The 27,056-nt window shown below is 47.1% G+C and overlaps 9 protein-coding genes across 9 annotated transcripts; 2 read left to right on the top strand and 7 right to left on the bottom strand.

The window, feature by feature from the left end:
- Positions 1–383: 383 nt before the first annotated feature.
- TrAFT101_003109 (uncharacterized protein) lies at positions 384–2,281 on the bottom strand. The gene is made up of 3 exons (XM_024899466.2): positions 2,100–2,281; positions 1,994–2,035; positions 384–1,919 (listed from the first exon to the last, which is right to left on the bottom strand). The coding sequence occupies exons 1-3, from the start codon at positions 2,156–2,158 to the stop codon at positions 473–475; spliced, it is 1,548 nt and encodes a 515-aa protein (XP_024764235.2). The 5' UTR covers positions 2,159–2,281; the 3' UTR covers positions 384–472.
- Positions 2,282–2,500: 219 nt separating this feature from the next.
- On the bottom strand, positions 2,501–4,447 carry TrAFT101_003110 (uncharacterized protein). Its single transcript, XM_024909540.2, has 2 exons — positions 4,176–4,447; positions 2,501–4,113 (listed from the first exon to the last, which is right to left on the bottom strand). Exons 1-2 carry the CDS (start codon positions 4,395–4,397, stop codon positions 2,734–2,736), a joined length of 1,602 nt encoding a protein of 533 aa, XP_024764236.1. The 5' UTR covers positions 4,398–4,447; the 3' UTR covers positions 2,501–2,733.
- Positions 4,448–5,653: 1,206 nt separating this feature from the next.
- Positions 5,654–7,288, bottom strand: TrAFT101_003111 (uncharacterized protein; the record flags this gene model as incomplete). The annotated part of the gene is made up of 1 exon (XM_024907658.2): positions 5,654–7,288. The coding sequence occupies one exon, from the start codon at positions 7,286–7,288 to the stop codon at positions 5,654–5,656; it is 1,635 nt and encodes a 544-aa protein (XP_024764237.1).
- A 559-nt stretch (positions 7,289–7,847) lies between these two features.
- TrAFT101_003112 (uncharacterized protein) lies at positions 7,848–10,337 on the bottom strand (the record flags this gene model as incomplete). The annotated part of the gene is made up of 6 exons (XM_024910528.2): positions 7,848–8,880; positions 8,931–9,052; positions 9,109–9,173; positions 9,226–9,455; positions 9,514–9,813; positions 9,874–10,337. The coding sequence occupies 6 exons, from the start codon at positions 10,335–10,337 to the stop codon at positions 7,848–7,850; spliced, it is 2,214 nt and encodes a 737-aa protein (XP_024764238.1).
- Positions 10,338–12,610: 2,273 nt separating this feature from the next.
- TrAFT101_003113 (uncharacterized protein) lies at positions 12,611–13,991 on the bottom strand (the record flags this gene model as incomplete). The annotated part of the gene is made up of 2 exons (XM_024899441.1): positions 12,611–13,603; positions 13,668–13,991. The coding sequence occupies 2 exons, from the start codon at positions 13,989–13,991 to the stop codon at positions 12,611–12,613; spliced, it is 1,317 nt and encodes a 438-aa protein (XP_024764239.1).
- A 561-nt stretch (positions 13,992–14,552) lies between these two features.
- On the bottom strand, positions 14,553–15,921 carry TrAFT101_003114 (uncharacterized protein; the record flags this gene model as incomplete). The annotated part of the gene is made up of 3 exons (XM_024899486.1): positions 14,553–14,863; positions 14,920–15,201; positions 15,255–15,921. 3 exons carry the CDS (start codon positions 15,919–15,921, stop codon positions 14,553–14,555), a joined length of 1,260 nt encoding a protein of 419 aa, XP_024764240.1.
- Positions 15,922–19,554: 3,633 nt separating this feature from the next.
- Positions 19,555–21,217, top strand: TrAFT101_003115 (uncharacterized protein). The gene has a single exon (XM_024907659.2). The coding sequence runs from the start codon at positions 19,722–19,724 to the stop codon at positions 20,988–20,990; it is 1,269 nt and encodes a 422-aa protein (XP_024764242.2). The 5' UTR covers positions 19,555–19,721; the 3' UTR covers positions 20,991–21,217.
- Positions 21,217–22,540, bottom strand: TrAFT101_003116 (uncharacterized protein; the record flags this gene model as incomplete). The annotated part of the gene is made up of 3 exons (XM_024898727.2): positions 21,217–21,733; positions 21,796–22,274; positions 22,364–22,540. 3 exons carry the CDS (start codon positions 22,538–22,540, stop codon positions 21,217–21,219), a joined length of 1,173 nt encoding a protein of 390 aa, XP_024764243.2.
- A 2,063-nt stretch (positions 22,541–24,603) lies between these two features.
- TrAFT101_003117 (uncharacterized protein) lies at positions 24,604–26,984 on the top strand. The gene is made up of 2 exons (XM_024901764.2): positions 24,604–25,549; positions 25,616–26,984. Exons 1-2 carry the CDS (start codon positions 25,075–25,077, stop codon positions 26,740–26,742), a joined length of 1,602 nt encoding a protein of 533 aa, XP_024764244.1. The 5' UTR covers positions 24,604–25,074; the 3' UTR covers positions 26,743–26,984.
- Positions 26,985–27,056: the final 72 nt, after the last annotated feature.

Consider the following 27,056-nt stretch of genomic DNA (forward strand, 5'->3'; position numbering starts at 1 on the left):
CTTATGGACCAGCTGCTAACTGTATGTTGCATGGGTCGCCACTAATGTCGGGTTCTTGCGCAGTTCGCTAAATGGATATAAGCGGCCGGTGAAGCAGCCGCTTCTGTCGGCTAACTCCGCAGAGTCATCGAAATTCCGCAGACGTAATAGGAGGCAGTAGGCAATACAGATTTGACCAAAATATCCATAATTTCGCCCTATGACTCCAAATTAAATATTATTGATATCACCAGTCTTATTGCAATGCATTTTGATTTGGATGTGTGCTTTGTTAATAATGCCCTACTTGGAACGAAGTTTTTCAAGAAATGTGGCATGTAAGAGCGAATACATGTATACAAGAGTAGGATTTTTAAAATAAATCATGAATGTAATTATTTCCATAAAAGGGGACTATATGAAGTACTCAAGCTGATACATATTCATCTCCATCTAAGCGGCAACAAAATGTTTTATCTTTAGCTATGACAGCTCATCCATAACGAACTTGAGCACCATCTTCTCTAAACCAATCGTCCGCTGCAGCCTCATTCCCAGAAGCATAATTAATGATGATACTTTTCGTCGTCGTATACGCGTAATATGCCTCAACTCCATTTTCACTTCCAACGCCACTTGCAGTAGTTGCTCCACCCCATGGGCTGCTCGGATCGTTCCGATGGTGCGTGTTCACCCAAACAATACCAGACTCAATCTGCTCAGATACTCTAAAAGCTTGACTTAAATCATCGGTCCACAGTGCTGCTCCCAAGCCGAATTCGCTATCGTTGGCGAGCTCTAGCGCTTCTTGTTCGCTTTCAAACTCAACAAGTAGAATGACTGGACCAAATGCCTCCTCGCGCCAGATTCTAGTCTTGGTAATGTCGCATTCTGGGCTGGAAGCCAAAATTGTTGGTGGGAAGAAATAGCCCTCGGCGAAATTCGTACCATCGAGTTCAGATGTACCAGCCATTCTCCTTCCGCCGCAGACAACTCTTGCGCCATTTGCAACAGCATCGTCAACAAGGTTAACGACATTTCCAAGTTGTTTAGATGATATAAGAGGGCCCATGGAGGAATTTGTGTTTGTAGGCGAGCCCATACGTCGTGCAATAGATCTGGCTTTTTGAGAAAGCTTCTCTTCTACGGTTGTGAGAATACTTTTGTGAATGATGATCCGAGTGGCTGCAACGCAAGTCTGACCAGTCGCGATGAATGATCCGAATGCGACACCATTGACAGCAAGTTCAAGATTGGCTTTTTCGAATATGATCAAAGGCGCCTTTCCACCTAGCTCTGCATTATAACGTGCCAAGTTATTACCGACAATTGAACCGATTGCTCTCCCGGCAACCGTTCCTCCGGTAATGTCAACTTTCCGTACAAGCGGGTGACTTACGAGGTCACGTCCCGTTGTAGCTCCAAGGCCGGGTAGAACGTTGAAAACGCCATCGGGAAGCCCTGCTTCTTTCAAAATCGGCCCTAATAGTAAACTTGTGAGCGGTGTGAGCTCGCTCGGCTTGAGCACAACACTATTCCCTGCCGCTAGAGCAGGGGCAAGTTTCTTAACTGCGATGAGCAAGGGATGGTTGAATGGAGTGATCTGAACAACAACGCCGAGCGGAACCCGTTCTATCCAGTTATGCAGCTTGCCCATAGTTGGTAGGACAGGGCGCTCTTCAGTGCGAAGCACAGCAGCAAAGTAACGAAACCAACGAACCAAGGATGGGACCTGGGCTTGCATCTCTCTGATCGCCCTTCCTGTCTGCTCCACTTCCAACGGGATTAGCACAGAAAGCCTCGAGGTGAGAAGTTCAGCTGCTTTATCCAGCACGTCAGCTCGCGTGTGTCGAGGAGCTTTGGCCCAGACTCCTGATTTGAAGACTTTGTGAGCAAGTTGGACAGCGTCATCGACATCCCGAGGCGATGCAGAATGGCATCTAGACAGAAAGTTAGAACATACATGAAACAGTTTAAGGAAATCAATTATTTAAAGAAAGAGGGACATCCTTACTCTGCAAATACCGCCATGTTTGCTGGATTTTCTACAGCTATGCTATGCAAGCAACTTCAGCTTCGTCTTATGAGCGTACATAGAGGTCGGTAGTATTTGAACTTACGGTTCACCAGTGCCCACTACTTCCCTGCCGCCCACCCATAGCATGTACGGCTTAGACATTCCGAGTTAATTTCCTGTAGTTTTTATAAACAAAATATTCATGCAGTTATTGTGACGAGGTGACTTTCTGCTCAGCACTGTCTAAGGTTACATACATGTGGATAATGGAGAGCTTATCGAACCGTGCGGGGAGAACTATCACGTGTCGTCATGCTGCAGGTATTTCAATGCCTGCATGATAGATAAGTCGTTCGCAATCTAATCGCCTTTGCTAATAGTCCATATATAAGCCTATTTTAATGAATGCGGCCGTTTATACATTCCTGACATAAACATGGCCAGTATGTAGTACTGAAACAACATGACTCGGAAGTCGGCTCCTAAGTAGCCGAGTACGAATAGCGCATGCATGTACAAGTGGTCAACAAAAGTGAGACAGACAGGCGACACACTTGAGGTCTTTCCGACAGCTGCAATTGATCTATGTAGTGTTTTATAATTATATACGGAGTGCTAGATAATACTTGATATACTTGCTGAAGACATCAAGAAGAGCATGGGCGCGAATAGACAACCATGCCTGTCCGATAAAGTTGCAATGAAGCATCGCTTTGCAGATATCATCGTCAACGCCCTTACATAGTCAATGCGACACCATTCGTAGACCAGAATTCACACCGCCGCTTCAATTCCGAGTCAACGCGGATCATTTCCGTCAGGCCCCCAGTTTGAAACGTCAGACGATTTTGTGCCTTGTCTCCCCACGCTTCCCACTTGGTATATTTGCTGGTGGAATCGATAGGCCGCCCGTTGGGGTTGTAATATTTGATGAAATTCAACCAGTAGTGTTGTATAGCGGACGAGGCATTGGCATTGATCTGGCCATCGAGGTAGCTCGCCGGCGCGTCGGGGAAATAGTTGGCCCCCCACAGAGCAGCCAGCTCGACAGTATGGGGAACGCCCAGCCCAGAGGCCATCTGCTCAGGATCCTCGACGTTCCATCGATATACCCAAGCGTTTTGCCCATGCTTCGCGACAACCGAGCTAACATACATGCCAGGACACATGTAACGGGCCTCTTGATACACATTGCTAGCATGTCTCCAATAGCAGCCGATAGCAGGGCAGCTGTTGTTTGGATTAGAGTACAGCTCGTTAATTTGCCCGAGCATATTCAATGTGAGCTCAGGATACTGGTCCAATACATAACTATTACTTTGTTGGATAGTGGCTGTATCCTTAGGAGCGAACTTGGTCCCTCCGTTGGTATCGTCGCCATAGATAGTGGGAACTTTGATGAACTTTCCTTTTTGAAATGTTCGATATGGGAAATCCTGTACAAATTCGTGGTCGAGCACAGGCAACCACATATAGTTGGGTGGCTTGGAAGCACCTGGCAAAGGAATATTGAAGTTGCTTGTTTGAAGTTCCACCGCTGTCTTGTTTCGCATACAAGTGAGGCTGTCCTTGCCGACGCAGCCCACGCGAGTTGCAAATTGGGTGTACATGTATTGAGACTGAGTCACTGTAAGAGTTGTAGCAAAGGAAGGAGACTCAGCAATAGCGGCATGAAATTGTCCTCGGTCGGTGCCGTTGTTGGCGGTTAGATGATATGTGACACTGGCTGCCCCGGCACTGCTTCCACCAAGAGTAACGTGATTTGGATTGCCGCCAAATCGAGAAATATGCTTCTGCACCCAGTCCAAGACTTTTTGCTGGTCACGGAGGCCATTGTTAGGAAGTATTTTATCGCTGTCCGTCATGAATCCGTATGGACCAACGCGATAGTTGAGGCTCACCACCACGATGCCGTAGCCGCTGTTTATAATCAGACCTGACGCGTTTGTGTTGGGGTTCGAATTGAGACTGAAGCCACCGCCCTGGATGTAGAGGAAGACTGGGAGTTTTGAACCGACTGTAGCTTGAGTCGGAGCTTGCACGTCTAAAAATAAACAGTCCTCCGATGTATCCGTATCTGTAGGTGACCGACCAGTCCCAAGACAATATTTACCGTGCTATGCAGTTTATCATTGAGTGATATTTGCCAATTTGCGCTACTATGGGCGTGGAAACTAACCTGTGTGGCATCTTGTATGCCTTCTGTATGGGGAGGATCCTGTGGCGGCGCAAATCGCAGCTCACCCAGCGGCGGTGCTGCATATCGAATTCCTAGCCATTGGCTTACGCCATTTGGCAGAGCTTGTCCTTTATATATAGAATAGCCAACATTAACCGTCTCATCGACGGCTTCGGCTATTGAAAATAAGAGGGTAGGTATGAGAAGTCGCGGTACCAACATTTTTGTCGTCTGAATATCAAGACGCGGGAAGTTCCCATCCAAACAGCAAGGTCTCGGACGCGACTCTCCCTCGATATATATACATATGTACTATATATATGCAGGATCCGCTGGGCGTTCTACGTAATTCTGGATCCTACTCGCCCTACTCGCCGACGAGCTGATCACGCCCCATGGTCATTCTCCCTGCAGCTCCTCTTCGAGCTTGATTGCAAGCTCTGCCTGCGGTAGACAAAGAGATCCCGTTGGAAGTGTGGGGTAAAACTGAAATCAAGTTCTTGCTCCCAGTTCGGGGAGGGAATGACTTGAAGGGCGGGCGGAATTACATGACCGTTTGCGGACCAAACCGGGCTGACAAGAAGATGGAAAATATGAAATTGGGCAGAAATAAGTAACATGTATACTCCTTCTTCGTACTTCTGGGCGGAAGCGGCTGTAATAGCACGCATTAAGAGCACTCAGCTTAATACAAGACAAAGCTGTTGGCGGCTTTCGGAACAGCTCTGAGCCATGGTCCCGCCACCGCCGTCACTCAAACCTCTCCGATGTGGAGACGAGCCTCGAGTGTATTCACTTTGAGGTCTCACAAGACTCAACAATCAATGCCCCATTAGGCAGCTCATGTAGATGGCACTCTGTTAAATGCCGTAGTTCACTAATCAAGTCTGGGACGCCGGAGTATCATTAGGATCTAGCCTTACCCATTAAGCTTAAAAGACAGGAATAAAGCGACTTTCTTTTCTCCAGGCATAAGAAAATGAGAGACGTTTGCATGATAAAATTGGACAACACTGTGTAACCGCCAAACTACCGCGGCCCGACTAGCGGTTGGCACTGAGACAATCGGAAATGAATTAATCAACTGACAACTGGGTGATTGGTACTACTACTACTACTACACCCTTGGCATTCGCGCTTATTTTAAGAAATGGAAGAATCCAGTCCTTATGCTGGTGAACTAACATGGCTTTCGGCACTTGGTGCAAGATATTAATAGTTAGGCGCTGATCCTCTAGCCCTGCATGCAATCCTATTTTCATCTCAGCCAACATTCCGATTTCTTCTGCTTTACCAGAAAAGAAGGAATGCGTAAGTTGGAATAATCTGTTCACTCTGATTAAAATAGATCGGGCTAAGTGGGAGAACAGTCGAAGGATCCATGTATACTAATCTACTATGCCACTATCGAAATAATTAAATAGTAGATAAGCTGGAGGCTTCCCCTTGCTGAGGAAGCCCATAGGATTTTCTTTTTTCTATATGCTATACCGGTCTGTTTCATCGTTCGCAGGACGATACAAGAAATAGTCAAACGTGGCTTTCTTCTCCGTTCCATTCAAGTCCGAACAGGCCACGCCGACGAAAGATCCCGTGAAGCTGCCATGTGCCTGATGGCCACCACACTCGTCTGAGACAATTGAGGCATCTAAAACAGGCCCAAAGCTTTTTAGCGCTTCCTGCTCGCCCTTGTCCACGAGGACGGCATAGTAGAACTGTAATTTGCTCCCACGAATGGTGGCCGCAAGCTTGATCTTGCCTTCCTGAGGAAGGGCTATGGCATAGGCGCTCGAGCCGCGATCTGTGAGCTTGCCCTCTGGCCAGGATGCCTCTGATCTCATAATCTGGAGCTCACGCTGACCGTCCGAGTGTGATGTCACAACGAGATAGAAGAAATTGTATCGACAGTAGTACAACGTCAAGCCGGCGAATTGACGTTCATCCTCGGGTAAAAATTCAATGACTGTTTCAGCATCGAAAGAGAAATGCGTCTGTCTTCGAGCTACGAGTGACTGTTCAAACCAAGAGCCGATGGATTCTCTTCCTGTAAGCACAAGCTTGCCGTCTTCGATGCCGAATATGCGTTCTGGCTCTGGCGTGCGCAACCATTGGAAATCTTTGTGAAGCCCATCTTTGAATGTATAACGTTTTTCCTCCCAGTAGACGTTTTCATCACGCACTCCTGGCACATCAACCACCAATGATGGAACTGGACCATTCTTAACGTACAACCAATCATCGTCGCCCCAGTATGCTTCTTGTATGGCCGTCTCTCGCCCCAACACGCATCTTCGTTTCTGTCCAATTGGCCGACCGGCAAGATGCACCAGATATGATTTCCCATCTGGTGTTTCTACAAGGTCGGCATGGCCAGCTCTTTGTAGAGCCGCAAATGGAGTGTCCTTGGAAGATATGATGTGATTTTGTGGGTGAAGTTCATAAGGACCCCAAATAGATTTTGATCGGGCAAGTGTCGCAGCATGCTCGTATCCAGTGCCCCCTTCAGCCGTCAAGAGATAGTACCATCCATTTCGCTTATATAGATGCGGTCCTTCTACCAGTCCCAAATCAGTACCGTGGAAAATAATCTTTCGAGGGCCAACCAGCTTGCGCTTGATCGGATCGAACTCTTGTAGCGCAATCCCTGAAAAGGTATTCGGTCTTGCTCGATGGTCCCAGGTCATGTTGACAAACCATTTGCGGCCGTCTCCATCGTGAAAGAGGGAGGGGTCGAACCCAGATGAATTGGCGTAGATAGGATCAGACCAGGGACCTTCAATCGTAGGCGCCGTTACGATATAATTGTGCGTATCTTTGAACGAGCCATCCTTGCGCTTCACATCGGTATAGACAAGCCAAAACTTATCGCCATCATGCGTCAAGCAGGGAGCCCAAACTCCGCAGCTATCTGGCTCGCCGCGCAAATCGATCTGGTTTCGGCGGGTCAAGGGACGCACTACGAGCTCCCAGTTCGCCAAATCCTTGGAATGGTGTATCTGCACACCGGGATACCACTCAAATGTCGATGTAGCAATATAGTAATCCGCACCAACCCTCACTATAGAAGGGTCGGCATTAAATCCCGGCAGGATGGGATTGCGAACCAATGGCATGGCGAAGAAATGATATTATGCGTTATGCTATTGGAGTCTCTTTCAATCAAAACAATTTCCCAGTTTGCAATCACGTCGAGTGCATCTTCTACTCCTTCTCTCCGAGCCTTCTTTTAATGGCTATTATGGAAAATCGGCTTCATGAGGAGAAGGTTGCATGTGCTTAGCCGTGCGGAGACGTCTTCAATTAGGCTAATCACGCAGACCTCTATCGTCTGCATTTTGCGGTGCCGCTACCGTAGCTTAGTTTTCAAGGTTATCATGAAACAAGTGCTGTCATAAAATACTAGTCAGAATAGTAGGGCCGCCAAGATTCTTGGCTAGAAACACTCCACTCTCTTGGTATTTACTTACCTGTGTTCACTTCTTCCACGAACATCTACAAAGTACGTACACCTGAAAAGTATATGCGCCGAGAGGCTGCTAGAAATTCCATTACTGTTTCTATTCTTCCCAATCAATGCATATGATATAGCCCACCATGTACACCGCCAAATCTTTTGATACGCCTCATTAAACCCAATTTGCCCATTGACCGCAGTCCCGCTTCGGTCTCCATTTACCAAACAAACATCTCTTCAAAGAGCTCAACGTCAACGTGAACTTTCCTTGTCTGCCTAATCACGGCCTGCCGTGTTGTGTCAGCAATCTCAGCCGGGCCGCAGACAAATACGGCCGCTCGGCCTTGAGATTGGTTTACAAAGTTGTCAATCATCGAGTGAATATCAGGACGCATTCTCTTGAACCTAGTGTCAGAAATGGCATTTCCTGTTTCCTTTGACACTGGTGTAGGAGTAGAAGTTCCCGAAGCTCCCGAAGTGATGTAGAACTCCATGCTAAGTTTCGATGCTGCCAAGGCAGATCCCTCAGTAGCTCTGAGGTCATTGGCAAGCACGTCTCGAACGAAACCCTCGTCTCGCACGGCCCAAGCTAGGTGCACACTCGGAGGTGTTTGAGATGCTTGGTCTTCGAAGAACATACGGAGGTACGGCAGCACTGTCGTGATTCCACTGCCTCCGGCAATGAAGAGAATATCGTCGAAATGGTCGAGGCGCGCAGGAGTACCATATGGACCCTCAAGGAAGACCCTGACACGAAGCGGGCCGGATTCACCTTTGCTCACTAGTTTGTCTCGTAGTCTTTGAGTCATTCCATCCCGAGGGCGGATCATGAAGGTCATGTGCGTATCGCCTTGTTCCGAGTTCAACTCGGTCACGCGAGGAGATTGTGTGCCCTTCTCCTTGTCGCTTGGCTGATCGCTGCTGCTGTTGTATGTTGAAACATCTTCAATCTGCCTGGACCTTCCAGCCAAAGTGAATGGGTGTGTCTCCCAAAAGCGCATTCCTGGAAAGTATACGAAATAATAAGTTCCCGGAGTTTGGCGGCTGCTGTTGATAGAAGGCTTGACCTGAAGTCGAATCATGCCAGTCTCTTCGCTGTAACTAGCCATTGCTAAGGAGCCTTGTCCGAGGAACGTCTTATAATTCATGACAAGAACTCGCAGCAGACGAAGGACATGATCACCTGCCCATAGGCCAACGCAAGCCCAAACCCAGACCTTGTACATGCCTTTGAATTGGTCCTTGATGTGACTAGCATTTTATTAGCAAATGAAGATGCAAATTAGGCTTTTTAGTCTTACTAAAACAATGCGGCAATGAAGACAGCCGTCAGCGAAATGTGAGTGGCTTTAAAAAATTCGTAGATTCGGTTGCGAATAGGGCCAATGGCAAAAGCTGCGGAAATTCCCAATGAAATCACCATCTAAATTCTATGTAAGCATCTTGAAGGCGGCCATCGTGTATACAATTGTAGCTTACAAGAAGTCCGTAAAGGAAAGTGGGATCAGAAGACAGCTCCTCGTGGTAGCCATCCCATCCCTGTTCTATATGATTGTGAGCATCATTTCCTTTTGAGCGTGGTAAAAGTACACTTACCATTGACATAGTAAGCTGAAAATACGATACCGTGAATAACACCCTCCAAGGTTAAGATCAGTGCTATCCAGCGATGAAAGATACTGAATGTCCTATAACTCCATCCGGTGAGGTAAATGAAGATGTTTGATCGTCCAGCAAAAAGGAAAAGTAATGGCAGCTCAGCCGTCATGAAGATACCAAGTCTATCTCCTAAAATTCGGCAAACTTGGCCTGTGATGGTTTTGTAGCTGACAATTTGTTAGCAAAGTATTACATAGAATCATGGCAGCCGATAGTGATCCATACTAAAAATTATTTGAGAACACAGGGTAATGAAAAGCTAGCATGAATATTTGGGTGATGATATAACCAGCGATGACCATGGATTGCAGCCGAAGCGGAACGATGAACCATCCCAAGGGCTGATGGTGATGGTATGAGAATGTAGGTGCCATCATAAGGTTGCGATGGAACCATCCTTTTATTTTCGCTGCTGCGTTGTTCTTTCGGACTGGCTGGTTTGAGCGTTTCACTGGAATCGATGCAATTGCGTGACTGACTGTGCCCAGGAAAAGCACCAATCCCCAGTAGGCATAAGGGATCCATCTATAAATCATCTATTAGCGAATGCACTAGAGGAACGGGTGCCATAGTAAAGTTATTTACCTCAACTTCTGGTGGTATACGATGTTAGTCCAGTAAGTGAGGACACTTCGATGAACCTGGTTCCAATTCGACTCCGAGGGCATCGACACAGCATCAACGATGGCCTTCTGCCCTTGATCCACAGTGGGAAGGCTATTAATGTATGCTTGCGTGACATTGGCGGTGGCGCTTTCGTATGATTTGAGGTTGACCACCTTAGAAGACTTCTTGCATGTCGAAGCCCACCAGTCGATACCTGGTGCTATTTCCTGTTCCTCACAGTGTTCCCAGATGCATAAATACGTTGACGTGACACGCAACGGGTGAGTGCAAAGTGTTTGCTCTGTCGTGTTATCAGAGGCGAATTTGGCCTTGCTTAACGTGTAATAGCAAGAAGCACCGCAAACCTGTTTTCCGAGGGGCTTAGCCGCCAGAGCACAGACAGCGAAAAGCAGGCATACGAGGTAGTGTATTCGTGACAGCATCTTGATATCTTGATCCCGTAGGGTGGTCTACGATGACTGAGAGCTGATAGCCAGGGAATAGAGCTCTTGCGGCAGAGGCCATGATATATACGCCTATGTAACCCGGGTCTCGAACACTTTTACCGGATACACTAGGTATCCACACAGAACTTGGCTACGGTGGACTTATGGAATATTCAGGTAGTATCCGAGGTATCAATAGTGTATCAACGCTTCTCTATCCACACGAATCTGGCAATAAACTTGGCCAGGGCCACTACCGAAGCTTAAACAGTCCACATTTCGGAGGAACTAAAGCTATGGCCTCGACTCAGATATTACAATGTACATCGGAGTCGGATTTCGGGACAACGTTGTGTAGGGCTAGGATAGAGTCGGTAGGGGTACCTAGCTCAGATCTCAACAACCAAAACGAAACAATGCGTGAGTGAGTGTGTGCGAGAAAGTTAAATCAGTAACTGCCCTGGAACCTTGAGCATAATGAGAATGGGCTGCGGAGCCTGCAGGCTCTCTCGCCCGGGCCTGGATGCTAGTAGTAGTTCCAAACGTGTGGGGACAGCGCCTAGACTAAACATTTGGACACCTTCCCAACCCGTCTTGCTTGTAATGGTGATTAAGAATGAATGAGACGAAGCAAAAGCGACATTTACTTTAATTAGAATTACCAATGCAACGGTAAGCGGTACCAAAAGGGACATGCGCGTGACATACGAGGGCCAATTCAGATGCGGAAAACTGCCATCTCGATGCCACACTGCTTCTCACGAAAACAGTTTTTCTGGCGGTTCCCGCATGATAATCGGGACCGCCGAGGTCGCACGCCGTTTCCACGGCTTAAGACCAACTATGTGGGTAGAACTGGATACAAGCCCAGGGGTGGTGGAGTGATGATGCCCGCTAGAGATTAGATGGATTGATAAGATGATCAGATAAAAATTTTCACAACCTGCTACATCGCAAGTATATAATCTTACTCCTCTCTTACTCATGTGGCTCCATTGAATCCCGCCCTCTTGATTGGCTTGTTAGGTCCCAATCTGGCATTCTGTTTGAGCGGAGCCCACAAGAAACCGAAAATGCCTCGACTTGTCTCTCTCAAGCACGCCATTTATAATCGTCCCCTCTCAACAAAGCTTTTTTTCTCCATTTAAACCCAATGCATGAGGTCGAGATTTGGCAAATTGAGCCGAAAGCCGCCTGGCGAACTGCGGCATGGCTGGAAGCTCAAGAATTTGCCAGAATGAAGAATGGTGGAGGGAAGTCGTGCAGTCTCTCGTATGCCTCGTCGTCATAGCAGGTGACCCGAATAATCACACCGGTTACCCCATACTATAAATTAACGGCCACAATCCGTCGTTCAAAGTAACATTAGCCTAGGCTGTTAAAATGAATGCCAACAGGCTGTCACCGACGTCAAATACCGGTTCCAGGTTTTGAGCTCTTGAAGGGGGGCCACAACCCTGGTCACAATGCCACACCTAGGTTTTGCAGCCGACCGACTACGGCAAAATACTTGACGCAAAGTCTTTCCGGGCGAGCGGCCGGGGCACGACAGGCTCTAGCTACTGTCACCCACACAGATATATAGGTACTGTGCTGAGATAGGCTATTGGATGGGGCACCAAATGCCGCAGATCGATAACGTTGATGGAGGTATGGCCAAGCACTGTCATTCAGGAATTTCGCCGAATTTGCCGAGTTTGGAAGTCTGTTCGCTTCTATGACTGCTTTGGTTTCGTGTATATGCGAGCTTTCGTTATTGATTACTATAAACTCTTATGGACTCTTATGGACTGATGGTTGCATATACGCGTATAGAGATGCTTCTTACGAATTTGCAGCAGGACGACGACGTGATGACTCGGAATATGGGTCTATCCGAGGAGTATCTCCGCATCTATATCGTTTTTCTATATATAGCTCTGGGGAATGGAGAATGCAACGCTGCGGATGACTGCGGATGATGTTATACAATCACTTAGGCCGTCGCAGTATATAGCCAAGCCGTCGACTCCGTCATATCAATATTTAGATTATTTATCTACCTGAGAAGTACGGATACGATGAATCATACTTTGCGCCGCTGTATGGTTGGCGCAGCAAAAATGCCGTAGCTCCCTAGACCAGTAAACGTGGCATAGCAGGGCATTCGCACAGCTTGCTATGCGTAAAATCAACACTTTTTTTTTTTTTACCTACCACTTCTGATTACCGCAATTTTGCAAAGTAAAGAGAAATAGTGAGGAAGAACAGAAAAACATGCAGCCTCGATATCACAGATCGATCTTGGCAGCAACGACGTTGTAAGAATGATAGCTCGAGACAAAGAGCCACGCGCGTCGTCTGCCTTGCTCTTCTTTGGGATCAATAGCCAGCAACACAGAGGCGCTGGCGGTTCGGACTCTTTGCCCGTCATCTTGGAAGATGACTTTGACATCCCAGTCTTCCTCCCCTTTTGCAGCACCTTCTTCTTTCTGTCCGCTGAACCTTGGCGAGGCCATCCACACCATACTAGGATCCAGAACACTCTCCATTGCCTTATTTTTCATCCAGTCTACGGCTCTAGTGGGCCCAGAGGCAACAACCCCGCTTGCATCGAAAGTCTTGTTAGCATAAGGATCCTTGAAATAGGTTGGATTGTCGATAGGTATGCCAAATTCGATGGTTTTGCTGACGTCGATGATTTTCTCGGCTTCCTTTCCCTCGAGGATTTTGCCCACATGCATGAGACCGCTGCCACAGCCGGTTACGAACACTTCATCTTCAGTTCGACCGTGTCCGATCCCGTTTAAGTTATGCAGTTTGTCCAGTGCAACTGACGCGTGGACTCCTGAGTCATCATCTTCAACCGGCTTCAGGTCCTGGACCTGGACATGAACAGTATTTGTGCGTGTGATTAGAGTCGTAATATCTTCCAAGGCGCGTAGAAATCCGGTCCTGAAGTAGTGATCGTTGGTTACCAAAAACGACGTTGGAGACATGGCAAATATGTCATTTGGCGTCGTGATGAGAGGATGCCATATAGTCCTGACGTGACTTGCTTTGCCTGATCCAACAACGTGACGGAACAGCTCCACGACTGAATAACACCGCGGAGCATTGACATCTCCATTCTCACCATAATGTTTGGGATTAGGCCTATGATTAACCGCAAATATGTAAACTGCTTCGCCCTTTGGCTTCTCTGGGTCATCAATGACATCAATGCCATGAGTCACGAATGGACCGCTAAAGCCTTCAAGCTCCAGAACCTGCGCCTTGAATGTCTGCGCTGAAGTGTTTAATATTTTTTTCTTACTCTATAAAATATACCTTAGTCATCACTCTTACCTTTGGATCAATGATTTGGAGATTTCCCTTATGGAGCCCAGGGTTTGATGGCTCAAAAAAGTGGTCGATCGGAGGGAACCATTTCAGACGGCTCCCTTTGAAGCCTTCGCAAGCAGTGAAGATTAGACCGGTAGAGTCGTGATAATGCAGGTCCTCGCAGTGTAATGTGCTGTCAATAACAATAAAATCTCCAGAAGCCAATTCTGTGCTTCCTGGTTGTCGAAATGCGCCAATTACAAAGAGCAGTCGCTGCAAATAGGCGTTGTATACATAGCCGAGTAGCACAGCAAGCAGCACAGCGGCGATGGAGGCGCGGGACGCCATGGTAACGAACACGCAAATAGTAGATTCTCTACAAGGGCATCAACAGGAGAAAAAAAAATTTGGAAAAACCGGTGCGACGCAATTAAATATTATGTTATTGTCCACGATATAAAAACTGCGACGCTGCGTCACCCCGGCTCGTAGGAATGCGGGGGACCGAGGCCCAGAGCTGGGGAAGCCTTTCTTATACAAGGTGAGGTAAGATAGTATCACATAGTTACTCCGCACGTCTGACTGGCTTGTAAAGCCACTTGTATAGGAACAAAGCGGAGATTTTTCTTCAATCCAGTTAATGATTGACGAGCAATTACCGGAAAGAGACTGGATTGGAGCGAAAAAGAAAAAGCTATAGAATATCAAGAGTGGTGATTGGCTCGTGCACGCGTCGGTTGAGCTGCGATGCTTACACGTATGTTCTGAGCTAGTAGTTGATACGACTATAGCGTTGCACGTTCTCCTAGGGTTGACGGAATACAGCAGGGTTCGCTCAAAATGGAACTTTGAATTTATTTATTTCTCTTTCCCTCGCTTGCTTCTTGTTATCACACCTGCAAACCAAGTCTATTTCATGTTCTGTAGCAAATACTTCAAGCCTGCATATGCTTCCTCTCCGCTGGGTTGGATCTGGCTAGCGGGAAGGACGAAGCCGTATCTGCCAGTATCTCGAAGCTCAGAAGTAAAGGTATAGTCCGATCCGATGACATCATTCACATAGTCAACGCTGGAACCAGTGGCTTGGTAGATAGTCGAGCAGATGGGGCCGTAAGCAAACGACGTTCCATGGACGGCCCTAATGGCGGCAACAGCGCCCTTGGCGAGAGATTGCAGCTCGCTATCGTTGGGAGCGACGGCGTCGCAAGAGTATCCATAGGCTAGAATCACGGTTAGTATTTATCTTTAGCTAATTATGAAGTCATCTAATACTTACGAGTCATGAAGAGTTGAGAGTAAGAGTGATAGTCGATATATAACTTGAGGCCTTGCGCATTCTTGATACCTTGGATGTATGAAGACAGAGCCTTGAACTCGACAGTGTCGCCCGCACTAACACCTTTGTAATCCTCGGCACAGGGATCGGTGGATGCGCCTCCAGGAACATCCCACATGTAGTTCCAGTTCCGGTTGATATCACGACCGACACATGAGCTTCCAGAATTTGTTTGGCGGTTCTTACGCCACAGACGGTCGCTGGTCTGGGTATATAAGAATCCTACAATTGTAAGTATTAGGATTGCATCGCACGAGATATGTCAAGAAGCTTACCATCAGGGTTCACTACTGGGAAGACGTAAAAGTCATATTTGTTCAGAAAGCTCTTTGTTGTAGCGTCGGTGCTTGTTAGGAGAGTATAGGCAAAGTATTCGACAACCATGGTAGCAATCCATTCTCTAGCATGAACAGTTCCGTGCAAGATGACGGCCGGATTCGCACCTTTACCTCCGCTCCCCCAGAAGTGAATGCCAGTAATGGGATTACCGTTCAAGGAGTTGCCAGAGGTGACAATCTCCGAAGTGTTGGGAAACTGTGTGTGCAGATCTGTGAGGAACTGAAGGTGGTCTGCATAGGCATGGTATGAGCTGAACCATGTGCTGTTGACGGCACCAACAGCGTAGGGCTGGAAAGCAGCTTCTTCCGCAATTGAGGCACCGAGATTCTCGTGCATGACGATGGTCTTCAGACCGAATGTCTCTTTATTGAAAGCTTCCAGCTGGCTAGGCTCGACAACGATATCTGTGAAGGAGCCTGTTTTCTCAGCAGACTTCCACGTCTGAAGATTCAACTTATCAATAACGCCATTAATACGATGAATATTGTCGCCTTCGACAGCTAGTCGGAAGACCTTGTATCCATCATAAGACACCTTCGGGGGGTGGACAGCGGCAGCCAATGCCGAAGCAAAGAAAGCCGGTAGTAGTGCAAGAGACTTCATAGTGAAGGCTAATGGGATCAAAGAAATTTCACTTTGTGCACCGGTAGTACCGAGCGAATGTCTTGGCAGAGGCTGACGTCTTTCTCAGTTCAGTACGTTGGCGTCTCGTAATATATAGTCAGCACTTTTGCATCATTTAGACCGACTATATTTTCTTGTTATTGGAATCAAAGTCCGTATGAATACGCCTTTTTACCACGATTAGAAGGTAGTAGCCGGGAATGGAAAATACAGCGATAGCAAGTTGCGCCAATAGCCCAGTCAAATAAACGAGAGCAGTGCAACGCTGTAAAGCGATGAGTAGCAAACAAATAGCAGCGAAAAAAGATCTTATTACCTCTAGAGCTTAAGACCGAGGATGATAAAATGCTCTGACTTGCTCGTTGATTGGATCACGTCTAGAGGGTCCGCATTCACGCAGATCCTCCTAAAGTCCTCCCCGCTCACGGCTTTAGATCCCAGCAATGCTTCTGGGCTTTGAACTAAGTGAGTCTGCTTGAAGGAACTGCCGAAGAAGGCTGGTTTTCCGTGAATATGTAGCAGAGGGGGGGTCGAATTTAACAGCAATCGCATAGCACTTTGGTCGACCTGCCAGAACGAGACGCGCAGATTCGCTCCACGCGATGGGACTTTTGGCAGGCAACAGTCGATCACAAATAGAGAAAGATGCGAGGCCACCAAGAGCTGGGGCTGATGCAATAAAAAGCTTAAGCTCAAAGGGCGAGTGGCAAGCCTCAAGTGTCTCTAATAGCCCGCTGCTTTCTAATGACTTGCTGTCTCACTACATGTATCATTCCCTCCTCTTAGAGTTAATACATAACGTGGCAGACAATGTCTTATCTTTGGACTTTGAACGCCATTCCCGAGCATTTATAGCGTATTTCATGCAAGCCGCCCTTCAAAAGTGCCCTGTGGTTATAGGCCCTTTGCCTCCGCTTAGGGTGGTACCGAATGTGACGGTATGCCAACATGGACCAAGTACCGCCAACCAGGCATTGATAATTATATATTGAGGCGCTCTAAAGTTCCTTTTAAGCATGTTCGAGCTAATCGAGCACTAGGGTTTCCTGCAGCTATCCCACTCGGCACATATAATTGGCAGCTTCTGCGTAGTTTGAGTCGGAAATAGCACTGTGGCGCCACTCAACAAGCTGTCACCATAATCTAGTTCGGGGTGTTGATTACAGTAGCACAGTGCCAATGTTCACAAAAGCCTGCGTACGCCTTGTGGCGGAGGGCTATGTGTTTGTTTTCTTTCAAACTACAGCTTTGTGTAGCTCGGCGATAGAATCCGGAAGTCAATATTCTCTAAGCCTTATGTATATGTAGGTCGCGGCTACCAAATCAGCTAATAACAATCAAGATATAGGCAAGGGCAAGGATGAAGAATGACAATGGAGATAGCAGCACCCTACTCATCTGTTACTAAAAACCTTTCCAGCAAAAGTGCATTATCCGGAGTCATGCAAATCTAATGGCATTCTTATTTTTCAAGTTCGATATTATTCAGAGATTTTTTTGCACGAATGGATTTCGGTGCAATTTCTGTGGTACTTTAGTGGGAAATATAAACTGATTTCAAGGAAATCTCGTACAGTGTGCGTGTAGAAATAGAAGGTAGTAGCAAGGGCAGATATAGGTAACCACTAGTAGAATAGATGGCGTGAAAATCGAAGCACTACGTAGAAATAAGAAAATACAGAGCATTATTATCTCTCTCTTGCCGCTTGCTGGGGCAATATCGCCAGTGAAGCGCCTATCGTCAAGCTTCGCCTTGGCGATTGATTAGCGAGCTTCCGACCCGTCTTGGTATCTTGGCTTCTTGGCTTCTTGGCTTAACGATCGAATAATTTTATTGGGGAAAAGAAAAAGAGCCCTGTTTTTGAGAGACAGAACTCTGCAGAATTCTCTCTCTCCTCTTGTGGTATATGTAATAGTAGAACGCTTACTAACTGCCGATTCCTTCGTCGTCGATTTGAACAAGTTATTATGCAATTACACATAATTGAGGGCAATCACGAGCCCTTCTGAGCATTGATGGCGCTAGCTATGGCAACCCTTTACCACAGTATATGTTCGTGCTCTATAATGTAGTTATATCGACAACTAAGTACAGCGAAAAAAATTTAAATTTGAGATGTTGTCATGTCGAATTTATATTCTTTTTTGGGGCGATATGCTACGGCAGTCGGCTGCTCCTTTATTGCGTGCTGCTTTGGGGATGAAACCTCGGAAGTACAAGTGGAGGCTGCTGCGGGAATTTGATCATAGTGTCAGCGGCAGTGCCAATAACCCAAGACTGCTGCGCACAAAACGCTTGTATCCATCGTAAAAAGGCTAGGAGTTAAGGCATGAGGAACAGAAAAGTATAACAGAACGCTGCCGAGCGAAATCTGAATAGCAGCGCGCTTTCGACTGACATGCAGGAAAACAAGGAGCCGTCAACGAAGATGGTGTGAGATATCACTGTTAGCTTTTCAAAACATGTCACAGCGCGCTGTGATGCATGGAATAAGCTTTTAACTTTCATTAGCATCAACCACTAACAGCTGCTTATTTCATCCAGCATATTTGTAGATCACGTAGATCGGTCAAATATACATGTATAAGTACATTGATATTTCAGTTGAAGCATCCGTATTGCCACTCACAATGCTATATTACAGCCATTGGAAAGTATAGTCAGTATTCATTATTCATGTTGAATTTCTTGCGGGAATGCGAGCGTGATCTAGACCCAGAATATTGATACGGCGTGCCAAGTAAACAAAAAGCCGCTGTAGCCGGCGGCGTCAATGCCGAATGAGTTTTAGGACCGTATTAGCTCTTCTTACTACGCCGTAATGAGGGCAAGGGTAATCTTAGCTGAGGTGGCGGGCGTCTACTCCCCTGAACGGGGGCAATATTTCCGGCAAGGCCCGCACACAAAGCGGTCCAGGAAATCTGGCAGCATGAAACTAGGCGTAACTAGGCGCTTCAACAGCTGCAGGCAGACTTTTTCTCTCCTGGCAAAAGGGGACAGCGCTCGAGTTGTTTAGGAGATGACTTCCGGGTTGATACAGCTTGAGCCCGTTGTGACATCACGACACATAGAGCAGCCCTATGGACTTCTTGGCTGCAATAAGACCTTTATTTATTTTTTTCCGAGTGCCGGTGTTCCGGACCAGTTCCTCCACTCTATTCTTTGAAACGCACCTCTTGCGAAGGAGTACTTAGCATCTCGTATCTACATATAGTAATACGTGCAAATTCTTACAGACTATGGGTACTAGCGCGGGCTGGTCGCAGAACATGACGATGGTTAAGAAACACTAGGTATTAGAGCCATAATAGTACTGCCCCTTTTCTGCATGTTATTCCAGGGCGGACGAATAATACTACTTGAAGCACCAGGTGATGCTCTGGATTGACAGCTCGTCTACGTCAGATACTTGAGCATTGGTGGCGTATTATCACACCAGACTCTGTAGCCAAGAAGTCAACATGGATATCCCGCAGGCTAGCGCTTACCAATTCTTCCTTCGGTTATCGTTTATATGATTAGTCCCGTCCCCCGTCTGCAATCAATATAGTAGTAGTCCTATTAATGGCCGCGTTTCGTGGAGACGCTTTAGGCTATAATATGGAGTTGAATCATCGTAAGAAAGATCCCTGCGAGGCGTCTTTCATATTAGTAGTGCCTTGCCAGCTTTGGAACTCTGACAAAACCACTCCTTTCCTGTTATCTTGTTTTCTGCCTGCGGACAGACGATTAAAGCATTTTGGCCCTCGCTCGGCATACGTAGCAAAAGAATGCCCTAATGACTAAATCATCTCCTTCGTTCTCACGTTTTATTATCGATCTCCGGGTGATCAACTTTGTTCTTGGCTTAATTTGGCTTATTACTTTCCGATACCTTCAACAGACTACCTACTACGACCCGTCTTCATTCTTCTTTCGCTGGGATGCCGCGTATCAGCCGCTTTACTCTGCTGTAAGGGAGCAGGAAGCCGATGCGTTCCTCGCCTCAAGTCAGTCGCAAAAGAGTAGATTATTAAAAGGGTCAGAAGAGAGTCTTGGTTACGCCGCGCCATACTGTATCGGCATCCCAACTCTCCAAAGAGAGCGCGCGCAATTTTTCGCTAAAACAGCAGCGTCCCTCGTCGATACCTTGACAGCCGAAGAACGAAATTCAATATATATTGTTGTTCTTTTATCCGATACCGATGCGACAGTGAATTCAGCATTCGGGCAGCATTGGCTTCATGCAATCGCCGACACCGTTGTGGTTCATGAGGATACGCCCAAGGGCCTAGTTGCTGAAAATGGCTACCAGACGATACCGCGGCATCCCGAATTTGCGGCCAGAGACGAACGAGTAAGACGCGACTACTCTGTGCTCTCTGAAATCTGTCGTCAAAACGACTCCGAATATTTTATCCTAGTCGAAGATGATGTTATTGCTGCGAGAGACTGGCTCCAGCGACTTCAAGACGCAACACCACAAGTAAACGAGCGCGCGGTTGCCAAAGATCGAGACTGGCTTTACCTCAGACTTTTTTACACCGAGACTTATATGGGCTGGAACTCGGAGGAATGGCCTATTTATATACGAAATATTCTCTTGATATACGTGGCCGTATCGGGAGCCATGATTGCCATTCGACATGTCTACCACATGGCGCAGCCCTCTGCCAAAGAGCGAACCTCCAAAGTTTCGAAATTTCTGATGGCGAATATACTTTTCATATGGATGCCCTTATTTATTGGGCTAGGGTTTATGGCTGGTCGGTTAACAGTCAGTCCACTACCGTTCGGCGTCCAAGAGATGCCGCGGTACGGTTGTTGTAGCCAGAGCTTAGTTATACCAAGTCGGCATCTCACCACACTTGAAGAGAAGCTAAAAGAGCCCCCTTTTGACCTTCCTGCTGATTCTACTATCGAAAGGATAGCAGACAGCCTTGAGCTTGACAAGTGGGCGCTTGTGCCTAGTGCCTTTCAGCATATTGGAGCAAGGGGATCGTCAGCCAGAGGAGGCGCTCTTAAGTCGACGTGGAACTTCAGTTTCGAGAGGCTCTATTCAGCATAAATGTCATCCATATATGCATGGTATTTGATTGCATTGGCATTTTTTGATAATATATATAGGATAGAGGGCAAGCGCGGTCTTTTTTTTTTTTCGTTTTATTTGATGTTATTGGAAGCTAGTTATCAGAAACTAAACAAAGAGAACCGCATATACCTCGTTTATGCCACTACTGCGTATGGAGAAAAAAAAATCAAGATGATTCAAAGTTAAAAAAAAAATCATTTTATTAAGACCTTGATGTGACAACCTTGCCGTCGCTATAGCTTTTCGTGTCTACGTGAAATGATGTTCTCACAACTTCAACTTTTGAGATATCGTGAGCAATCAGCGTCTCGGAACTACTACCGTTTTCTTTAACACTCTCTCTGATAATGCATAGCTCATCACTTTTTCTCCCCAATGTTGTTCCAGGACCGGAAATGGATACGACTTGGCGGCCGCGTCCTCCTCCACGCCACAAAGCAGGGTTAGCCGCTTGTCTAGGTAGGCTGGATAGAGCAAAGGTCCCTTTGCCTAGTGCTCTATCGTCTTCATAATTAGAGTTCCTCACACTTGAACCGAAGATATGAGGCAACGTCCGAGCTAATGGCTGCCTGAGAGCAGGAAGACAGGCACCGATAATGCCTGAGTTCGCCTCAATTAACGTCCATATTCCGCGATCGATAAAGCTCCACGTGTTATCGGATTTGTTGGCAAGCGAGTTCTGTACAGACACCGCTCTGAGGATAGATGTGACAGTAACGCTACGGAAAGAGCGTTTAGCAATTAGCATTTATTATAGATGCGCGAGAAAAGGTCAACTTACAATCCACCCATCAAGAAGATGGCGCATATCATCAATTTGTTGCGTATGCACAGCTGAAGCTCCATAATGGGTACAATAGGAAGAGTCAAAACCATGACATCTGTCAAGATGTTCATAACAGCATATGCAATCCAGAATATGTCCGAGTTAATACATTTTGCGTCAACTGTCCTATTCCAGGCACCCGCAATTGGCACACACTGAAAAATCGTTGATGCCACAGCTCCAATGGTCAAAGCGATGATGATTCCCATGACAGTATAGGCAGCGATCTGGAATTTTTGCGTAACAAATATACGCAGGTAGAGCAAGATGGTGGCCACTTTATTGAGGCAAATGGTTACTTTGTAAGGCGTTTGGGCGATAAAAAACCACCGGAGCGCCGTCTCAAGCTCAATGGCGGTGAGGTCAGCTTTATGCATACCGTAACCATTTCCAATTGCAAGCTGAACAGCAACGGAGAGAATGATTGAGAACAGCTAAATTGAAGGAACCAAGTCATTGAAAGATCAGAAAACGTCTATTGCTGTTGAAATTCAGAATATGGCAGAGTTGGGAGGGTGCTCACCAATGAAATGATAATCACAATATCATCAGCACCAAAGTTGTAGAGAGATACTCGGCTTATGCATCTAACAACAACAGCCAACCCAGCAAGTATAATCATCACCAAAGATGTAATGTGCAGCTTCCAGCCATGATTGTCTACTCCGTCAGTAGGGAAGCCCATACCCTTTGGTCCCATCGTGGATTGCTGTTGTGTTGTAACTTCGACTAAAGTTCGGTAACGAGATACATGGCTAGGCAACGAACTTAGCATCCAGGTGCCTAGTCTGTTAGAAACCTGAATTCTGAGACTCTGGTTACAAGTATTGATCCAAAAGTCGAAAGATGAAGGCCGCTCTCCCGAAGAGGAAAGCTGTGTGACTTTCGGATACCTTGAAAGGAGAGCACTGAGCCTGTCACGATAAGCAAACTCCTGGAATTGATAATTTACCGTTGCCGATCACATACGACGTGCTACCCCTTGAGTGCTTGTATCAATGTGAGCGTCAGATGCCATCAATCTCCAGAGAGAAAAAACTCATCCACCGAAGAGCAGCAATGGCATTTTGAGTAACACTACCATCCAGTGCAGCTAGGAAGATTTTGTTTTGTACCAACATATTTAACGCTACTCTCTTAGTCGGCAGATTCAGCTTCAATGGTCTGTGCTATGCTCACAAGATCAGCCTGCAGCTTCAGGCTGTCGGTGGGAACAATAGCAGGTCTGAGCTGCCCAGGTATAACAGCAAGTGGAGCATGCCTCATAACTCGGCGAAATGAGGCAGTCTCTTGTGCTTTTTTTAATGAGGGAATACTGTAGTAGCTGAATAAGGCTGCGTATACTCCATATGAATGCTAATAAATCAGGGACCATCGGTAGAATTCTCACTTTCCTCGCATACACTAGGTCGAGTGGCATTCTGCAATCGTTCTATATGTACTGATGAGAAAAGAGATATGCGTTCAGCCTAGAGGCATATCCACCTCATGTGTTTCTCTTGTTGCGAGAACAGGAGTCCCTTCGCTTCGCATATCAGCAGTATATACCGACTCCGGAACACTCTCACTACAGCTCTACAGGCAATATGGATGAACTAAAAGCAACTCAGTGCTTTTTGTATTGGAGTTAGTCGGAGCACTAAATACGAGGGCTTTCGCTTGTGACGAGATGATTGTCTTACTTGAATTTCTCGGAACATATTCGGCCCCATCCACAGTGCCTGTCAGGGGCTCTTTTGTCTGCAAAGAAAAGTGCTGATGAGAACCGCTTCTACTACGAAGTGGCAGGGCCACGCATTGCTCAGGGAGCTGAACCGGGGCTCCGACTCCATTGTCTCCACTCAGCCAAGAGAGCAACCCAACCGTGCAGTGGTTAGGAAGGATTGTTGGTTCAGAATCATGCAATCATGAGGCTCCGTTGTACTTGTACAAGTGAATTTACGAGAGGGGATACAATGATGCCTCTGTGTCGCCCTGCCCAGAGAGCTCTTCCCCATGCCGGCAATAGACTGACTTGCGTTTACGCACTGCACGACTCATGCGTAGCCGATGAGCTGAGTTAATCGCCAACTCTAATTCTTTTGACAGCGGCTCAGGGACTAGAGGCCAAGGAGCCAGACGCCCAAACAGTCAATAATGCGCTAATTTGACCCCTAGAAAGATGGCTGCCTTACATCTCCGTTGTCCGTGAACCAAAGCCCACTTCAAAGTTATCGCACAATTTTACTAACTTGCGGCTAGTATTCTTAGCTGATGGTATAAGTCGTTGTGTCTAATGAGAAGTAAAATATCTCAAGGAGCACGCGCAGTTTTGTCTTGGACGTACCATATTCCAAGCACCTAATCGGCCCTTGCCTATGACAAATGCTCATACGAGAAAGACTCCTTATTATAGCATTGGGAAGAACAAGGATTAGTACATCTAGTTGTATGTACGCTGGGCCGCCGATGTTGGCTACTAGGATGCTTCCGATGCCGAGGGTACCGGCTCAATTGGTCCTTAGAAGAGCGAGGATTGGTATGCTGCAAGAAACAAACTTCAAAGCAACTGGGAGTTTTGGTAGAAATCGGCATACAAGGGTCTTAGCACCTGCATACGGATGGGCCCATCGTTGCTTCATACTTGCTCTAGCTATATTGATCCGACTACAGAGTACCGCTGTCCAGGATGCAATCATTGCTCAAACATTTTCTTGACTGCAAATTCGCAAGCTTCCGGCGGGGATTGTTTCCGTCTTTTTTTGGAGAATGTTGGCCGATGAATATCCCTGCCAATTGTTTAGGCAAGTCTTCAGGACGCGAGATTTTGCATGCACATCCGAAGTAGGTACTCGCATCAACCAACCAAGGCGAACGCAAAGCGAGCTCTATTTAACCGCATTCTGGAGCTGGGGCCTCCACAGTTGACTCAGATATTATATAGCAATGTTTGTACCTGCAGAAACAGTTGGCGGCGTACTTACTGCATCGGGCTGTAGCTGCGAGCCCTTTAATCTGGTCAAGGGCAATCAACATGGAGTTTAGCAAACGACGGGTGCTGGAATTATCCATGAGCCGCCGTATCCACGCCGCACATCGGACTGGGGTGGGCAAAATCTGGAATCCATGACAAACCAGATATCCGAGAGCTATATATCGATGAAGATACTATGGGCACTCGTTGGCTAACAGCAGGCGCATCAAGCTTCGGCGACTCACCAATACATCTCCGCCCGCCTCAGTTCCACCGCGCCCATGCTTTTCTTCAAGGCCAAGAGCGCGGTCTTGATCCTAAGCGCTGCCACTGCCGCAACTGCTTCCGTGGACGACACAGCATCCACATGTAACACACAGCGGTTCCTCACCGTTTCGACGTCCAACGGCCCAGTTATAGGCCACGCTGCTTCCAACTCAGACTGCGTTATCGAGTACCTAGGCATTCCCTTTGCACAACCACCTGTTGGAGACCTGCGATTCGCGCCACCTGCTAAGATCACGTCCAAGAGTTCTTATGAGGCGACCAATTATGGAGCTGATTGTCCTCTGACGCCTTCAAAGCCTGTGGCCTATCCCGGATTCACGCCTCAAGCGCAGCAGATTGTCAATTATTTCGCCTCGGCCGCAGGCACACCCCAGAGCGAGGACTGCCTTACTCTGAACATTTGGTCGAAGGCGACGCAGAATTCACTGAAGGCAACGAAGCCCGTGCTGGTCTTCTTTTACGGCGGCAGTAAGTAATTTCAATTTTCAAGTAAGAGTTGATAGCAAAGACTCTCAATCACTCACACAAGAGCAGGGTTTACCATTGGAAACACCGATAGCCCTTTTTACACCGGCAAATACTTCGCCGACGCCGAGGACATCGTGGTCGTCACCGTCAACTACCGACTCAATATCTTTGGTTTCCCGGGTGCCCCAGGCTCGACTCAAAATCTCGGGCTCCGCGACCAGCGAGCCGCTGTTGAATGGGTACGCGACAACATCAAGCAATTCGGCGGCGATCCAAACAGGATTACCATCTCTGGCCAGTCCGCCGGTGGTGTGGCGGTAGATTACTGGACCTATGCATACGAGAAGGACCCCATTGTCAACGGTGTCATTGCGCACTCGGGCAACGTTTTCAGCTTTCCCGTCAATGCCCCCGGTGTCCCTGAAAAGAACTGGGATACTGTTGTGGCTGCTGTGAACTGTGCCTCTGCTTCCGATGTCATGGCCTGTATGCGTGAGGCAGATTGGCAAGCTATCAAAGCCGCCGCAGCCGGCATCAAGCCTACACCAAGCACCAGTGTCCTGCGTTCCATTCCTGCGTTCTACCCAATGCCAGATGAGGAGATTGTGTTTTCGGATTATGTCAACTTAACCAGCTCTGGTAGCTTTGCAAAGGTGCCCATGCTGCTGGGAAACAACCATGATGAAGATGGATATTATCGTATCCCTGCCTATGCCGCCGGAATCATACCGACGGATGCCCAAGTCGCGTCTTTTCTCCTCGAGTCTTTCACCTGCCCCGTTTCTCACCAGGCTAGTGCTCGCCGAGCTCATGGCGTGCCAGCCTGGGCTTACCGATACATGGCTGATTGGAACAATACTCGTTTGTACCCTACCAGCGGCGCGTATCATGGAGTCGACCTACACATGATTTTTGGAGCGTCAGCAGATGTCAGTGGCTTGCCTACAACTGCGGACCAGAGGAGTCTGACGAAGCTGATGCAGCACGCCTGGTACTCCTTCAGCAATAATCCATCGTCTGGGCTTAGAAGCATTGGGTGGCCTCAGTTCAACCAGAAAACGGACTCATTGATAGTCCTTGGTCAGAACAATGCTCCCAAAGCACAATTTGTGCACCCGTCAATTTTCAACTCTCCATGCCCCAATGTGACATTAGCAGGTTCAGGAACAGTTGGATCAGCAATAGCAAATTGATTATCACCGCCACAATAAATGTATGGAATGGGAGGCTCAAAATGAATGATACAAGTTATGCTAGATACGTACGACCTATAAATTGATCACGCCAGATTTCCTGATACTAAGAGATTACTTAATTCCACAAGTATATAATCAGGACTGCCAAAACAAAAAAGCTACGTGTAAAAATAGACTACAGTATACATATTCATCGCATACGATAGAGCTATTCCTCGCTGTGAAAAAGGCGCATGGACACGATAAAAAAAGATTTTTCCTAATGCTGGTTATCAATTCAAGCTACTCATTATTATGACAGCTCCAAAAAG

Source organism: Trichoderma asperellum, chromosome 2, assembly GCF_020647865.1.
Source record: "Trichoderma asperellum chromosome 2, complete sequence".
NCBI classification, from domain to species: domain Eukaryota; kingdom Fungi; phylum Ascomycota; class Sordariomycetes; order Hypocreales; family Hypocreaceae; genus Trichoderma; species Trichoderma asperellum.

Excerpts from the sequence above, each read along its gene's own strand:
- TrAFT101_003110 (XM_024909540.2), bottom strand. The coding sequence starts at position 4,397 with ATGTTGGTACCGCGACTTCTCATACCTACCCTCTTATTTTCAATAGCC. Across the intron at positions 4,114-4,175 it reads GCATACAAGATGCCACACAG|CACGGTAAATATTGTCTTGG; the intron begins GTTAGTTTCCAC and ends TAAACTGCATAG.
- TrAFT101_003115 (XM_024907659.2), top strand. The coding sequence starts at position 19,722 with ATGACTAAATCATCTCCTTCGTTCTCACGTTTTATTATCGATCTCCGG.
- TrAFT101_003117 (XM_024901764.2), top strand. The coding sequence starts at position 25,075 with ATGCTTTTCTTCAAGGCCAAGAGCGCGGTCTTGATCCTAAGCGCTGCC. Across the intron at positions 25,550-25,615 it reads GGTCTTCTTTTACGGCGGCA|GGTTTACCATTGGAAACACC; the intron begins GTAAGTAATTTC and ends ACACAAGAGCAG.
- TrAFT101_003109 (XM_024899466.2), bottom strand. The coding sequence starts at position 2,158 with ATGTCTAAGCCGTACATGCTATGGGTGGGCGGCAGGGAAGTAGTGGGC. Across the intron at positions 2,036-2,099 it reads GTAGTGGGCACTGGTGAACC|CATAGCTGTAGAAAATCCAG; the intron begins GTAAGTTCAAAT and ends TTGCTTGCATAG. Across the intron at positions 1,920-1,993 it reads AACATGGCGGTATTTGCAGA|ATGCCATTCTGCATCGCCTC; the intron begins GTAAGGATGTCC and ends CTTTCTGTCTAG.